At 41.3% G+C, this 16,992-nt stretch overlaps 2 protein-coding genes across 2 annotated transcripts in view; one reads left to right on the forward strand and one right to left on the reverse strand.

The window, feature by feature from the left end:
- Positions 1 to 275: 275 nt before the first annotated feature.
- Positions 276 to 16,992, forward strand: part of LOC135501714 (uncharacterized) — a 42,426-nt gene continuing 25,709 nt past the window's right edge. Inside the window, exons 1-2 of the mRNA XM_064793963.1 lie at positions 276 to 382; positions 807 to 1,012. Coding sequence (XP_064650033.1) covers positions 276 to 382; positions 807 to 1,012 — 313 coding nt within the window. The remainder of the gene's footprint in view (positions 383 to 806; positions 1,013 to 16,992) is intronic.
- Positions 11,408 to 13,130, reverse strand: LOC135501624 (putative nuclease HARBI1). Its single transcript, XM_064793838.1, has 4 exons — positions 13,123 to 13,130; positions 12,595 to 12,707; positions 12,012 to 12,126; positions 11,408 to 11,703 (listed from the first exon to the last, which is right to left on the reverse strand). The coding sequence occupies exons 3-4, from the start codon at positions 12,124 to 12,126 to the stop codon at positions 11,408 to 11,410; spliced, it is 411 nt and encodes a 136-aa protein (XP_064649908.1). The 5' UTR covers positions 12,595 to 12,707; positions 13,123 to 13,130.

Here is a 16,992-nt window from a genome sequence, read left to right on the forward strand (position 1 = left end):
TCCTGTGTGAATGTCAGCCAACATTGGAAAAATGTAAATTTATTGAACATCATACAGCGTACAGTCAAGGAGTAATGGAACAATCTGCATCGACCTCTCGCAGCGACACTGCCGTAACGGCAGCATGGGAAACTGACACAATATTTATGTTCATAATCGAGGCTTGCACGAAATACGTCTGGATTTTTTTTATCATATTCGGCATCCCTGGCAATATCCTTGCTTTGGCGATATCTCTACAGAAGTCGAACAGTACGAATGTTGCATGTCTTTACATGGCGGCCATTGCTGGTGCAGATTTTCTAGTCCTTGTCAATTTTGCTGTTTGCCAGTCGACCATGTTCTGGATCGTCAAGGAAAGCCTTGGTGAAATACCGCTTCAGTAAGTTGAACCGTTTCGGAAAATGAACAACTGTTTGGTTTGTATCAGAAAGGTCTACACGGTTTGGCAGAAACGTCAGCTTTCCTACCCATCGTGGATATAGCTGAATAACTGCTCTTTCGCCTGAAAACCTACCGACAGCAACAACAACATCAACAACAAGAAAGATGGCTCTAAGCCAATAAGAAATCAGTTGTCGAAAGGAAGAATGCCGATGAGGAATGACGATGCGATACACTTTACTCTAACACGAGAGGCCAAGGGACAATTGAGAACTCCTACTTGATCTCTAAGCGAGCGTTTTCTTCACAAACTCAATTCCCTTAACCATATTCATAACATATTATCTGTCACAAAGTAAAGTCTTGTGGTTCACGATCCTGACATAATCCCTTTTACATAAAGTAATGCTTTCTCTCTCCAGAATTTGTTGGTACAGCGCCTACACGTTCGGGCCAATCTCAGGTCTGTGTCTGGCCTTGATGTCCATAGATCGTGTGATCGCAGTTCGTTTTCCACTACGAGCTGCCAGGTTGTGTACCACAGGTCGTGCCAAGAGGGCTGTGGTCATCTCATACACCGCCATCATGACCGTTAACCTCCATATATTTGTTGTTTACAAAAAGGATGGTAAGAACTACTGGTGTGTTGAGTCTTGTTTATCGTGTGACGTTTTTCCGATTTTGTTCACCTTTCACTTATTTGTTCTAGTTGTCTGCACCATACCGTTGTAGATAGACATTAGGAGTGCTAATGAACTAAATCTATAATAAAACAATGTTTTGCTAATTCAATTTAGGTCCCCTGGTGCTTCGTGTGCTCAGGCTTGTCAGCTCTTATCTAGAAACGCTGGTCGTTGCGTTTCATCTTTTCATCGGGACGCTGCTTCCACTGAGTATCATTGTCACCTGCAATATCTGGATAATCATTACGCTGAACAGCGCCAACATCAAAATGGCGGATCAAAATGGTGGACATAAATCTCGCGAGAAAGACACCAGATATATAACCCGGATGTTGATAATAGTCTGCGTTGCATACGTGATTACGTCAATGCCATACAGGCTAACTTTCGTTGTAATTGACGGCATTCCCGCACTTCGCGAACTTTATGATTTGAGTTTGCTGTACTGGAATGTCCGTTACACTGCCTTGGGATGGATCACTTCGAATATGTGGCACTTGAACTACGCCATCAACTTTTACCTCTACTGTGTGGCGGGAGGGGCGAAGTACAGAAATGACGTGAGGAGAATATTTCGTAAAGTCTTGTTGCTTAGGAAAATACAATAACATGTATTATACAAGTCAATGCCATCGAACTATGCAATAGTATAGACTGACGTGCCTGTATTGTATAGCTCTACGAGTATTGCCAGTATTTTATATCTTTATACGGACTTGGCACTACTTAATTTACCTTTCAGTAACCCCCCTCTAAAATTAATATGGTATTCTTAAACAGATTTCGACGTACTGTATATCGGTAAGCATACTAGTCCAAATCAAACAGCTTGCTTAAAACCAAAGCACATTTGCTGTTTGAGAAATGTAGGCCTACTTTGAAATACTATTTCTGTTACACTTTGTTTATAAGATGCCAAAAGAAAAACGCCATTTCATGGACATCGTTCATATTTCGCGCACGAAACAATGTTGGATACAATGTCAGCAGGCGAGTCATGTTAAATAATCGCCAGTTTCTTGAAAGTCATTGATCTTTCGAGACCATGGCGAATACATTCGAGTACTCGCATTCTGGCGGGATTCTAGCTTCGTGTTGTGAAATGTGTTCTGCAGCTTCGGTAGTTGATGAATCTAGCAGCTGCATTTAGTCCATTACGATATACTGTGCTCACATTTGTCCCGCGTTCACTGTCAGACGGAAACCAAAACTGGTGTTATCTTGAATTGCCCGTGACTTTCATTGACCATTGCAAAAGCCACGAGAAAGGCTTCGACAGGTCATCAAGGATTGGCCAGTTTACTGACACGTTTTCTTGTGTCGATCTGTGATGTGGCCGGGTTATGGGACTTGTCAATTCCATGATACAGCGTACAGCCAAGGAGTAATGGAACAATCTGCATCGACCTCTCTCAGCAAAACTGCCGTAACTCCAGCATGGGAAACTGACACATTATTTATGTTCATAATCGAGGCTTGCACGAAATACGTCTGGATTTTTTTAATCATATTTGGCATCCCTGGCAATATCCTTGCTTTGGTGATATCTCTACAAAAGTCGAACAGGACGAGTGCCGCGTGTCTATACATGGCCGCCATTGCTGGCGCAGACTTTCTAGTCCTTGTCAATTTTGCTGTTTGCCAGTCGACCATGTTCTGGATCATCAAGGAATGCCTTGGTGAAATACCATTTCAGGTAGTTGAACCGTTTCGGAAAATGAACAACTGTTTGGTATGTTTTAGAAAAGTCTACACAGTTTGGCAGAAAGGTCAGTGTACCTACCCATCGTGGATATAGCTGAACTGCCATTTCGCCTCTGAAAAATTACCGACAACAACAGCAACATCAACAACTAGAAAGATGGCTCTAAGCCAATGAGAAATCAAGTTGTCAAAAGGAAAATGCCGATGAGATACTCTTTACTCTAACGTGTGAGGCCAGGGGACAATTGAGAACTCTATTGGTCAATTCATTTTGATGGTCTTTCGGAAGTACTGTATACCGGTAGGCATAAATGTCATACATGTCATACTTAGGCAAAATAACATAGCTTAAGGGGTGTCTATAAACCGAAGACCGAAGACCCCCCCCCCCAAAGCTATAAAACGAAGACCCTGATTTCAACTATAAAACGAAGACCTCCCGAACTATAAAACGAAGACCCTGATGTCACCTATAAAACGAAGAGCCCCCGAACTATAAAACGAAGATCCGAATGTAAACTATAAAACGAAGAGCACCGAACTATAAAACGAAGACCCTGATGTCAGCCATAAGAGTTAAGCGGGGAGCCCTGGGCTAGATCTTCAAAGCATAACCGTTTCGTTATGGGTTGACGGTGACGATTTCAGGGTTTGGGGGTCATTTGGGTAATATTTTGTGTAAAATGCTTAACTTTAACAAACATTTTCCAAGCTTCTAAAGACCATATTTTCCAAGCCTCTAAAGACCATATTTCACCTTTGCATTGCGACTGGCAATTAATCGATAAAAGTAATCGTGTAAGAGTTTGACAACGGGTCTGTAACAACTTTGCTGGACAAATTTGCCCTCATCTTCAAAAATAAGGTACAAAAACCCTCATATCAAAACCGAATCAGATTAAATCTTCAACAAAATATTCTTTCAAATCAAAGTGATGAATTTGTTTTCGCCCAAGTTTCTTATTTGCTATTTCAACCTAAGCCCATAACAATACAGGTCATGGGGTCTGTATTGCCAAGCGAAAGAGACTAGGCAATCAGGTCCAGGCCATATTCCCGGGAAATTAATAAATAGCTTCGAACGATGATGACATCATCGAGGAAAACCTCTTGGTCCAGGCAAGTGCCAAGTGATATTTACGAAAAAAAACTTCTCGACGAGTAATTAACAGGTTTTTTTGTTTTGTAACAATAAACACGTACATTTATGCAAAAGCTCCCATCATAATCATACTTGGAGTATGACCCTGTTAAAGAAGAGTTTTTCTTACCTCTCAATGTCGTATGGATCTTTTGAATATTGCCTGTTCGATGGATGAGATTGGTGCCGCTTCACTTTCTTTTTTTCGCTCGCATTGGCTCCCACTGGCCGAGGACTTCATCTTACTTCCTCCACTTTTTAATCTGTTGCTTCCGTGGAACGATGTTTCTGGGTGTAACAACTTAATTATGGTTATCTAGGACTATATAATAATATGCTCTGAAAAATAAGGGTTTTTCGGCCAACACAAATATGCTTCCTTTAGAGGTTTTCGGTTTCCGTTTTCCTGAAACTTCCCAAAAACTTGATTTACGCAATTTTCTTGTAGAGACAATTAATTTTTTACATCAGCATTTGTTTCGTACATTATCCGTGTCCATGAAGTTCTATTATGCGGTCAATTGATCTGTGATCGCAATAGGGTAAATGATTACGTAGGCTGATAAGTCCCCCTTTTCGCCGATTCAATATGCCATGAATATGGCAAGTGTCAAAACATTATTTACATCTTATTTGCATGTCAAACGTTATTCGTTGACCAATCAAATATGTTTTAGCTCAACATGATACCAGGGGTAATGCAAGTGACCATAGGAGCGCGCAATGACCCATGGGTAAACGATGTTGTGTGATCTAGAGAGAACATAAGGCCTAAAACAAGTTATCGTCAATAGTCTCTTCTGGTGACTTGCTGTATTAGCTTACTTGTCGATACCGCGTCGAATTGAGTTCAACAGGCTGAGATAGTTGTATCCATTTTTGGCTCACCGTAGGGGAGTCTATAAAACACCGCATTGTCCGTCGTCCGTCGTCGTCGTCTGTCATCGTCGTCTGTATCCTGTCTAAAAAACAGTGGCACGTTTCTTAACCGCTAGGGCTATGAACTTGAAATGTTGTACACATAACCTCTTCGTTGTTTTTTGGAACGAATCCAGATATGGATGGAAAATCCATTAGTTCGTGTGGTCTCCAGTCACCATTGTAGAATAAATAATTCGTCATCTCATACACAGGACCCCTTAGGTCAGGTGATCTCTGGCAATGAATTTCGATCCGATCTGATTCTTGACTTGGCCACCAGGGAGCCAGATGTGGAAACCTAAAAAGTGTGATATCTCTCTTATGAGTGACTCGTTTTCGATAAAATTTCTATGGTAGGTTCTCCTAAGAAGGATATATCGCATATCATACGGGTTTTTGATTTTACCTAATTTTCAAGACCAAAGAGGTCAAATGGCGTAAATTGGCCGTTTGAGTGTAACTTTGGCACGTTTCCTAACTGCTAAAGCTATGAAGTTGAACTTTGGTGCACGTGACTCCCTACGTCATGTAACCGCTGACACTAAACTTCGGTCCGATCTGATTCGTGACTTGGCCACCAGGGGTCCAAGAAGTGGAACCTAAAATGTGTGATATCTCTCTTATGAGTCACTCGTTTCGATAAAATTTTTATGGTAGGTTCTCCTAGCAAGACTACATCACATATCGTACAGATTAATGATTTGACAAAATTGTCAAGGTCACATAGGTCGAATGGCGTAAATTGGCCGTTTCAGTGTTACTATGGCACGTTTCCTAACCGAAAAAGCTACGAACTTGAAATTTGGTACATTTGACTCCCTACATCATGTAACTTTGGACAGCGAATTTCGATCCGATCTGATTCTCGACTTGGCCACCAGGAGGCCAAAGCTAAAAAAGTAAAAAGTGCAATATCTCGCTTATCAGTGACTTGTTTTCGATGATATTTTTATGGTAGGTACTCCAAGCAACGGATCATTACATGTCATACCGACTTTGGTTTGACCTATATACTATACATGTAGCATGTTTCTTAACCAGGATGAATTCCCAACCACCAAATATCTAGACGGTGAGCAGAAAGGCCCTTGGCCGTTGTATTTCGGTATGTAAGACGAAGGACCAATTCTACATTGGCTGGATCGGTTACCCTAGCTTTCACTGGTAGGCCTATGACGTCGCACACATCCACACACATGGGGTCACCAGGGTGCTGGGTCCGTATTCATAAACGTTCCTAAGTTAAGTCACTTAAATCCTTAAGCGTTACACTATGTTTAGTGTAAGACTTATGTCACTATTCATGAAAAAAAATGATCCTAAGTGTAACACATTGATAAGTCTTACACATAAGTTAGGCCTAGCTCCTAAGTCATTCCCAATGTTGCTAGGGTATAATGATCACATTTCCTTACATGGTTGAATCATTTTCTGTTGATTGGACGGGTTCAGATGAATGGATAGATAAATAGTTGTGACTATATTGCGAATACATGAATAAAGATTATTACAATTTAATTAGCTCTGTGTTTTTCATTTACTTACATTTATCGGAAGTGAGCATCAACTATCTGCTGTCGTCTCACCGCAGCGCACCCCGTGGCTCGTGAATAAACAGATTCTTTACTTCACTCATTTAAATGGATGCAAATCAAAGCAATGAAAATCAAAGCATTGAAAAAGATGATCCTAAAGCACAGTATCTAAAGGGATACTTAAGAACAATATCTAAGTTGGTTACAGTTCTTTGAGTAAAATGTGGAAACAGGTCCAGAAAAACGAGAAACGTATTAAGCACAGAGAGGTGAAAGAATTCCCAGACACACTACCGACACACCAACTCAATAAACCAGCCATTCACCTTCAAAAAGACGATGGTATCTTACATCGATCAACAGTGGCAAGCTGACTTGGTTGACATGCAGAAACTTGAGAGTAAGAATAAAGGATTCAGATTCATTTTAACAGTCATAGATCTATTCAGTCGTTGCTCTTGGGCTGTGGCATTGAAGAGTAAGAGGGGAGAAGAAATCAGAAATGCATTTAAAGTCATTTTAAGAGAGGCAGTGCCGGTTGCGGCAAAAGCGGAAAAGATTCAATTCGATGACGGTACATAATTCTACAACAAACACTTAAAGCAACTTTTAACAGAAAATGACATAGAATGGTTCTCCTCAAAATCTGACAAGAACGCAGCAGTCGTAGAACGTTTCAACAGGACTTTGAAGGAGAAGATGTGGAGGTATTTCATTGCTAAGGAGACTGACAAGTGGACTGACGTGCTGCATGACTTGGTCAGTGGCTACAACAACACTTTTCACTCATCAATAGGCATGAAACCAATAGATGCCAGAAAGATGGAAAACGAAAGAGCAGTATGGTACAACCTTTACGGTCTTCACCTCAAAGAGACATTTGGTGATACAAAGTATAAAGTAGGTGACAGTGTGAGAATTTCAAAGTACAAGTCCATTTTTGATAAAGGCTACCTACCAAACTTCACTGAGGAAGTATTCCAAATAAGACAGATCATCTTCATCCATCCTATTGTCTACTTGCTTGAAGATTACCTCAAGGAGGAAATTCAAGGATATTTCTATGAAGAGGAATTGAGCTACATTCCTAATCCTGACCAACTAGAGTACAGGATCGAGAAGATATTAAGGTACAATACCAGTAAAGGCAAGAAATACGGATTAGTGAAGTGAGAGGGTTACAGTGATAAATTCAATGAATAGTTACCTGTTTCAGAAATTAAATCTCTAAAGTAATAAGTTAATAAAACCTTTTTCTATTAAATTAAGCTAGAAATGGAAGGACAAATATTTAACAATAATTATGGTACGGTCAATGTTTATCAATATCTTGTTTATCAATATCCTGTTTATCAGTACCCTGTTAATCAGTATCCTGTTAATCAGTATCAACCAGTAGTTCAGGACCTACATTAAAATGTGTTAAATGCTTTGTAACAAAACCTGGGCCCGGTTTCTCAAAGAATCTTAAGTATTTGTCTTAAGTCATAATATTTTGACTAAGCCAAGTCAAAAACTTAAGTACGAATCTCAAAGCATCTTAAGACGAACTTAGCTAAGTTTTCCCAAAATGACTTAAGTCAGGTGAAACGTGCCGAGCCGGCCGTTTCAGCCAGCCTCCGATAGTTCCACTAAGACTTCGGGAGTTTCCGTGAGATTACGAATATTCCCGAGTACGTTTCCAAGGAACTCTTCAGCTGGTCGGCAATGAAGGAGGTCGGATTGTGAATGCCACATCGCAACCACGTGGGAAATGGGCATGGCGGGAGAGGCACATTGATCTTCGTTTCTGATGCTCGGCGGTGCGGATGATAATGACCCATAATGATGAAATTTTCCAAGGAATTACTAGTATTTTGTAACTATGGTGCTCTCATTATTGAAACTTACCACCGAATGTACATGTATATAGCCGATAAGACAATAAATGCGCCACACCCACACCCCCTCTTACAATCAAGCGCTATTAGTATTTACTCCTTTGCTGTCAAAATCCCCTGGGCCCAAGCGGCCCAAGTATATCAATTACGTTCCGAAAGGAGCCCATCACATTATAAGGACGAAGATGAAGATTAAGGATGTACGGAAATACGGGCGGCGACTACCGACGGTTAGAACGGAATTGGTACCATATCATTACTGTTGTGTATGTAGGCTAGGCCAAGCAACATTACGCCCGAGAAAAATGGAGGTAAACATGGAAGTGCATGAAGTCAAGCGGGTTAGAGCAACAAATTGGTCATCCCAGGAGGAGGCCATGCTAATGGAGGCTGTTCGCCTATGTGAGAGGCACTGCATTGGACGTTTCATGCAGCGGTCAATTCTAACTCTGACCCCCCCCCCCCCCCCCCCCCCACCTCAGGGGTCGACGCTAATGCGACGCCGGATTAGTGTCGCTTCCTGAGGGTTAAGAAAAAATCAGACAGTCGAACCTCTGGCGTATTGGGAAAAGAGTAGCATCGAATTTCCGTCGTAGGTCTGATATTAAAAGCAATTGTCTTTGGTGAATTCCTGTCGACGAAGTTGCGACAGGCATGTCGAACAAGCGTCGCATTCCTGACGAACTGCCACGGCCCATCCCAGACATGCCCAGACACGTTTTTGGAGCTGGGCAGCATCATGGACAGCAGGTGAGTGGAGTGCTTAGAATGTTTTCTAGTATATCCAGCTGTAGTGAAAAGATTGATTGATCTCTCCAGCAGTGTCATGCGTCGGGATATCTGTAGATTGTTATGGTTCCTTTTTTTGGCGAAGACGTTGGTGATTCACGGAGTTCGGAGGTGGTTTTTGTGTGAAATTGAGCCGTCAAAATTGACAATATTCCAAGATGGCGGCCTCCATGTCTCCGACCGGAAGCAGTTGAGAGATCGTCAATTTGGCCGATTAATGCCATTTCAGAGGTGGTTACTGAACTAAAGATAGCTTCATCACATTGTTGAATAACTGCTGAAAGTTTAATTTATGCATATGCATGCTCGAAAGCGATGCTATACCTGTGAGTTGGTGTTGAATTCCTGGCGTTCAGGATTCTGTCAGGTGAAAAAATAAGACGTTCTGAACTTCAGGATTCTGTCAGGTGGAAAAAAGGTGACGTTCTGAACTTGACCACAGGAAGAAAGAGTGAAATCCTGGAGTAGAAGTTAAAAGTTCTGGGTGAACAAGTGTCGATTCCTGGACGTCCTTATATCTTCCAGGTGTCGCATAAGTGTCGAATGTCTGAAGGGGGGGGGGGGGTCAGAGTTACAATTGACCGCTGCATCAGTGGGATAGGGGACATTGGGACGGGCTGCGTGTCAAAGGCTTCCAAGAGGGCCGCCTGGGAGGCCGTTGCCGAGGATGTGAGGTGTGTTCTTCAAGTTCAATCGTTCCCTGTTGTCTGCTTTAGTCTTCTCGTCGACACACGGCTGGTTGACCAATAAATCAATAAGTTATTCATGCCTGGCATAGTACAAATATTACAACTTGACTGGGGGTGATGTTCCCCGGGCAAACTTTGTGCTAAAAATTTGTGCCCGTGGTGCACGGACTCAATGTTGTTGTGTCGTCTGCTTCACCATGCATGCATGCGATGCGATGCATGGTAGACACTCACAATCCGACTGAAAAACTTCCCTAAATGCACTCGCCTTACCCCGAAATTTGTGTGTCCCCAAGTTCAAATTTCGCCACGCCTTAAACAGACACGATACTGCCTATTTTTGCTGTGAAATCGAACAGAATCGCACATCATTTCCGAAAGAAAACAAACCTTAATTTTGAGATCGTTTGGAGGTGTGGTTGGGAGGTGTGACGATTTCAGCCAATAAAAGGAAATCAGGTCACCATTAGCATGTATTATGTAGATAAGCGCAGCTGCTGTATGACTCAGCGTTTGGGGAATCCCCCTATGTGTTTACCTACTAATTGGTCACAGCCGTAGAGAAGATTTCAGATATGAAATAAGAACAATAAAAACATGAGTTTTGATAACAATCAATCAATATAATGATAAAATAATATTTCTCTCACTGTAAAGTGTCAATATTAATACAGTTAAAGATTTATGACAAGTGCATCAATGCTTTAGACTAGAGTTGACAAGATCAATGACAATGCCATCATCATATCTGTTTATCAACATTTTAGAAATGGGGACTATTTAGGCAGTAGCAAAGTGCCAAAAAGTTTAAATTGGTCATCTTGATCTTAAGTACAGTACCTCTCTATTATTCAGGGCACCCTTAGGACTGGCAAGTGCTGTCCTTACTTGAGAGGTGCCTGATTAAAAAGGTCAAATGTAATGGAAACAACCACTTTGTGAACAAAACTAGTGTCCTTGATGGAGAGGTTATCCTCAATAGAGAGGTGTCCACTAAGGGAGGTGTCCACTGTAGTTCAAACTGGGTCATGTTTAATATATATGAATATATTCGGCGTACAAGCATGATCGAAGATTTCGATGTACTTCGAGATGTGAGAGACCCGACTAATTTAAACTTCATCTTGCCCACCTTGCTGTCTACAGAGTCCCTTTAAAATGAAAATATGAACACAAGAAGAACAGTCCAGTGGCTGATACAAGATAATTTCAAAGTGATATAGGAACTGAAGTTTTGCTAAGTAGGCCTACTACGGTTATAATCATCAAATAAGGCATCATGGCCCAGGTATTGCAATTTAGTACTGCAATATTGATATTTTTAAAATGTCAATGGCAATGCACTTTTTGTTGTGTGATGTTACTTTTAGCATCATTCTTACATCTTAGTTCAAATTTGAACTTGAACTGTTTCGAAATATCATTTTACGTACAGCGCTGCAGGAGTAGTGGTGCGCACAAGTGCAGAATGTGAAAAAAAGTACAAGAATATAAAGCATGGAGGTAAGTCATTTTACCATTCTCACAAAAAATGATTATGTATCAGAAGTCAAGAGTTCAGTTCACGCAGCTGTAGGGTTAAGACTTCAGTAGAAAGCACCAACATTTTGCAAAAAGTCAGATAAGGCCCTGTTCCAATACCAGTAAAGAGAAAGGTAAAAGTGAAGGCCTACTAACCATGCTAACTATCAATACCACATGAAAACATTTTGACAATAATAGAATCCTTATCAATGTTGTTGAGGATTACACAGCAGACTATCACTTTACAGGCCTGTTCTGGGACCAGCCGAATTTCATCGTGCAAGCAATGGAACCGCCTCTTTAAAATGCCAAAGGCCTGCTCAACTCGTGTCCTGGTTCGTGCTTGGGCGGCATTATATCTGGCTTCTTCAGGTGTTGGATTCCGATAAGGTGTCATCAGGTACGGTTCAAGTGCATAACCTTTGTCTCCCAAAAGGAATCCATCATGTGGAGCTGAAATTTTAAATACAATATTGTAAATGTAATAATTTTTTTCAAAATGAATGAATTTTATACTAATTTATTGAATATGAGAATATCAATGTTTTTTTGTCATTTCATACATAACATGGGGTTTCTCGTTTATATATTATATATTTTTCAAATAAGCATGATACTGTTGATCCAGTAGTATGCCTATGTGATAATTTCTTTTCTACTACATGTATGTTAGTTATAAATGTTGATAAAGTTCCAATTAAATTATTTATCTATCTATTAAATTACTTGTTTTTAGTGGGTATCACACATGTCTGAATTACCTTGGTTAGCAAGTTCTCGGCCAATGGACGACACCTTGAATATTCGACTGTCGTGAACACTTCCCGGCCATTTGGCTACAAGGTTTGTGGCAAGGCGATCAGCATCACATATCATCTGCAATACCAAAAAGTGGACATTGAAATCTTATTTCTGGGTTTCTGCCGGGGGGGGCAACTGCCAAGATTGTCCGAAAAACAACCAAAATTTGCTCTTTCGACCAGGAATTTGGGCTTTGGTTCCCCCTCTTGAATTTTTTTCTGGCAGAAACACTGTACTTTCAAAATTTTTCATACTTAGCAATGATTTTAATTCATACTATGCCAGGAATCAGGATATTCATATTTCAGATGGACATGCAATCTCTTAAACTAGATCAGGCCTCCAATGAGCCAGGCTTTGAAAGTGAACCTGATCTCGTTCCAAGATGACTAAATGAAAAAGCCAGCCAGCCGGTCATCTGGTAATAAATGCAATGCATGTTTATTGTACTTTGGTGTAGGCCTACAGACATTATGTGCACATTTCGTTACTAGGCAGGGCTACCAACTGACTTTTGAAAGTGTTCTATTCACACATGCTTACCTGAACATTGATGCTGTGAATGGATTTGCGACAGACATAAACATCCTCAAATTGAGATGGGGCTTGAATCTTTATCTGTGTGCAGTCCAAAGCACCGATTACGTTAGGGAAACCTAAAATCAAAGTGGAAGAACCATTAGGCAACACACAAACTGACCTGTATTAACTAACTATATCATTCCCCGACTGCGCCCCGCCCTGGTCGACATCCACCTCACTCAGTGAGTTGAGGGCATTTTTATGGATGCAGTATGCAATGCATGGAGGGATGATATTGGTACAAGAAAAGTATAGAACATACTGCATACTCATGATCGAGTATAGGCCAGACCTGACTGACCAACAATCCATACAGCAGTAGTGTAGGCTGTACATGCCATGGATGATGGTCATTGGTGGACACACAAGCACACAACAACAACATGCAACACTACGTACAGTCACAGTCAACAACAGTCTGCACTCGATCAACTCAACTGCACTGGCGCGGATGCGAGTATTCATTAGAATAGATGGCTGCATAGATACCTTCACATGATTATAATTATAAAGTTTCCAGCAATCTAACAGCCGGTTTTCAATTAACAAACAACAGCATTGAACCACGCAGTTTCGCTTCCATGATGACACACGACACATGTCATGCATGTGTGTGATGAAAAAAAAACAGCTGATGAAGTTTGACCTGTCCTTGACCTGTTAAAATATTCACGGTTACCAACAGCGATTTCTTCATTCACCGTTTGCTGATTGGAGAGGTTTGACCTGCTTAATATGCATGTTCACCTATCGATTTTTGTCATTCATTTTGCTGATTGGAGCACTATAAATAGTAGTGGGCGAGGAGCACATGAGATGGGAACTGATACATACCTGCAACTGCAAAGAAGCGCTTCTTAGTTTCTGTGGCTTCGTCGCCCCTCGGAAATTTTATGATTTCGCTCATATATTTGATTATTTCATTCATGGTGGCCTTCACGATACGGCACACGCAACTTTTTGACAGTCCATCTCCATCCCCGACCATTATTTGGAAGGACCCGCAAGCAAGGAAACGGAGACACACGCAAATTTGTAGTATGACAGGCAGTGCATGGCCACGGTCGGTCGGACGCGTCAACTTTGGGCCGAATACCTCAACGAAGACCATTATTGTGTCGGGCAGGAAACGATATCTGTCTTTCACCCCCTTGGCGGAGTACTTCTCCAAGGGGTTTTGATGGTCTACGAGTCGTCTTTCTGGGCCTCGGGCCATCAAATATCGAAGGACAGGCCGGTTGTGCCGGCGAATTTCCGCCATTTTGTGTCCTTCATTCCGACTTAAGTACGGTAGCTACCGTGCTTAAGTTTTTGTGGTACTTAAGTCGGCTAGGCGAGTTAAGATTCTTTGTGAATCAACTTAAGACAAAACTTAAGAAATTCTCATACTTAAGTCACCAAAACAGACTTAAGATTATTTGAGAAACCGGGCCCTGAAAGTGATTTTGAAAAGAACAAACGTAATAATTTCCTGGATTATTTGATTGATTTATTTATTCATTTCGTACGAAGTACAATAGACAATGAGTTAATAGCGTGCATGAACATGTGCATGTGTGAAGTCACAGGCTTTATAACAAGAACATGATTATTGTATAGTTACAGTTAAAAAACGAGTCACTCTGTGCATAATACATTTATCAACTGCTCTACCTCTACTCTTTGTAGAATAGCAAAATCCCTGCGGTCGCAAATTCTCAATAAGTCCCTGATTACTGGTCCGTTAGGCTCCCTTTCCTCAAATGTCACTTTCTTTACAGGTAAATTATCAATAGTACAGCCGAAAAAGTCACATACTTTCGTCAGATTTCGTGACGCACTCGTTCCTCCCAGAAGAGTCAGTTCAACACTTATTGATATTCTCTTGCTTTCACTGTCCATACAGCTTTTTAAAAATCTCACAAATCTCCTAAAAACCTGGACATCGGACTGTTCGTCTCTGCAAATAGACGGCAGCAATATACGATGGGTTCTGAAGTGTAACCTGAATAACTTTCGAATGCAATTTCTCCAAGCGGTTGTGAATCTGATAAAAGATCGGTGAGAATAGTCCCACAGTGCGCTACCGTACAATGACATGACATAAGATTTAAACAGCCTGTACTTTACTTCGAAATCACAGAAACCGAAAAAATGATATCATACAGTTTTTTCGCTTGTACATTTCCGCGATGACGCCGTTAATGACGTTATCCTTAACGTCAACGCCAACCAAGTGAACTAGGTGTTTTCGTATGATCTTCGGCCATTATTCTGCCATTCCATATAATGAAAATCTCCTCGTTCGGCTCTTTTATACCGAAGAAAAGCAAAATACTCTTTGTGGCGTTAAATGCGACATGATACTCCATTGAGAAAATATCGCATATCTTCAACATTTCCATCAACCCACATTTCATTTGAGAAAGAATAACAATGTCATCGGCGTATCCAAACGCCCCCATGAACACGTGACCAATATGACATCCTAGTTTGGAACATTCCAATCGTTGAAGAAGTACATCCATATAGATACAAAAAAGAATTGGAGATAAAACTCCCCCCCCCCGTTTAATCCCATTTTTAACGTTAATTGGCCTGCTCAGTGTGGTTTCCACTTTCCACACTGTTGAGTCGCGTAAAGTCCAGCAAGAAATCTGGCAACACCCTTTCTTTTTAAGTAGGTTAAACAGTTTGATATATTGGACCCTATCGAACGCTTTACTAGCGTCTAAGAACATAGCGTACACATTGGACCATTTTGCTCTGAAATAGTCAATAGTTTGTTGCATGGTGAAGGTGCATTGCGTCGTAGAACATTTGGTTTTAAAACCGAACTGTAAATCTGATGACTTAAACGTGTTGGGGCACTTCTTAATCACAATGTGGTCGAACACTTTCCCAAGAATGTTACTCAACGTTATAACCCTATAGCTTTTTGAGTCGCTGAAAGACTTTCTAGTGTTTTTAGGAATAGGAACAATAACTGAGTTTTTGAAAGCTTCCGGGACATATGCGTGCGTCAGCATACCGGTGAATAATGCAGCCAGGAGTTCATCTAGGTCTGCAGTACCATGTATAAAATGACCCGAGAAAGAACTTTATGTCCTTCATGCTTTCCTTTGTTTAAAAGCTTAACCGCACCACGGACTTATGTGGGAGTGATCACGTGATTTCTGCAAGCACACTTGTTCTGCATACAGCCATTGATGACGTCTCTGTCCATCGTATTTATCAAATCATTCATCTCTGCCTGATCGTACCCAACCGACGAATAAAGCTGCTCGTATTTGTCTGCGAACCTATCAGCAATTGAATGTTCGTAATTGGCGTCGTCTATTTTGTTTGGAGTTGGTTTCCTGCCTCCCTTATACTTTGTTAACCATTTTCCAGAAATCTTTATCATCGTGTAAATGTGCCTCGGCCATATGCATTTGTCTCTGCGCGACATTATGTTGTTTTAGTTCTTTTATAGCTAAGTGATATCTTACTCGGGTCGTTCTCCTGATATCAGCAACCGCTCCGTTTCGCGGACTCCCGGCATCCTTCCACATGGAGTGCCAGAATATGGCACGTTCACGCACGTCTTTAACTTGATCGTTCCACCCTGGAATGCCTCTGTTTTGGGTGTCCTTAGGTTGACCTTGAACAGATATACATTCTAAACCCACGTAGACGCATGCTTTAACAATAATGTCATGAACATAGTCGATTTCGGCTTTGGGGTCTTTACACATGAAGTTCCGGCAACTTGACATCCCGATAGGGAGGTTTATTTCATCTAACTTATTATCTAGACATGTCTTATACGCTTGAAAATCGGCAGCTAATGCCCTATTCCAGTTCACGACCGGTTCATTTCTCACTTCTGCTCCATTGTCCGCCTCATATTCAATACTTATATCCGTTGTCAGCAGCATTGGGGAGTGGTCTGACAGGTTGTCAATCTCGTGACGTACTTCGCATGTTAAAACGTTCGGGACCATACCCGTAGACACGAAAAAATGATCGATTTTGGACCGGGCAAAGTTGGCCTTGCTTTCAAACGTGTAGTCTACATTTGGCCCGCTACTTGTAGAGATAAGCGACTCGTTGCCTATGAACCCTTCCAATATTTGGGTATTTCTACTGATTATACGAAGTCTGTCCACATTAAAGTCACCACCGAGAATAATGCTGTTAACATTTTCTGTAGCACTGTTATCGGGGGGGGGGGGGGGGGGGGCTCCATTACTGATATATTCTGGGGGTTTCAGTCTTGGGGACTAACTCCGGGATCAAACAGGGAAGAACATCCACACGAGATTAAGGTGTTATACGTACTCTTTTAGTCATCCAAGAGCGAACTTAAGATGGAACTCCCGCTGCTAAGGGAGAGGC

Source organism: Lineus longissimus, chromosome 17, assembly GCF_910592395.1.
Source record: "Lineus longissimus chromosome 17, tnLinLong1.2, whole genome shotgun sequence".
Taxonomy (NCBI): domain Eukaryota; kingdom Metazoa; phylum Nemertea; class Pilidiophora; order Heteronemertea; family Lineidae; genus Lineus; species Lineus longissimus.

Excerpts from the sequence above, each read along its gene's own strand:
- LOC135501624 (XM_064793838.1), bottom strand. The coding sequence starts at position 12,126 with ATGATATGTGATGCTGATCGCCTTGCCACAAACCTTGTAGCCAAATGG. Across the intron at positions 11,704-12,011 it reads CCGAGAACTTGCTAACCAAG|CTCCACATGATGGATTCCTT; the intron begins GTAATTCAGACA and ends TTAAAATTTCAG.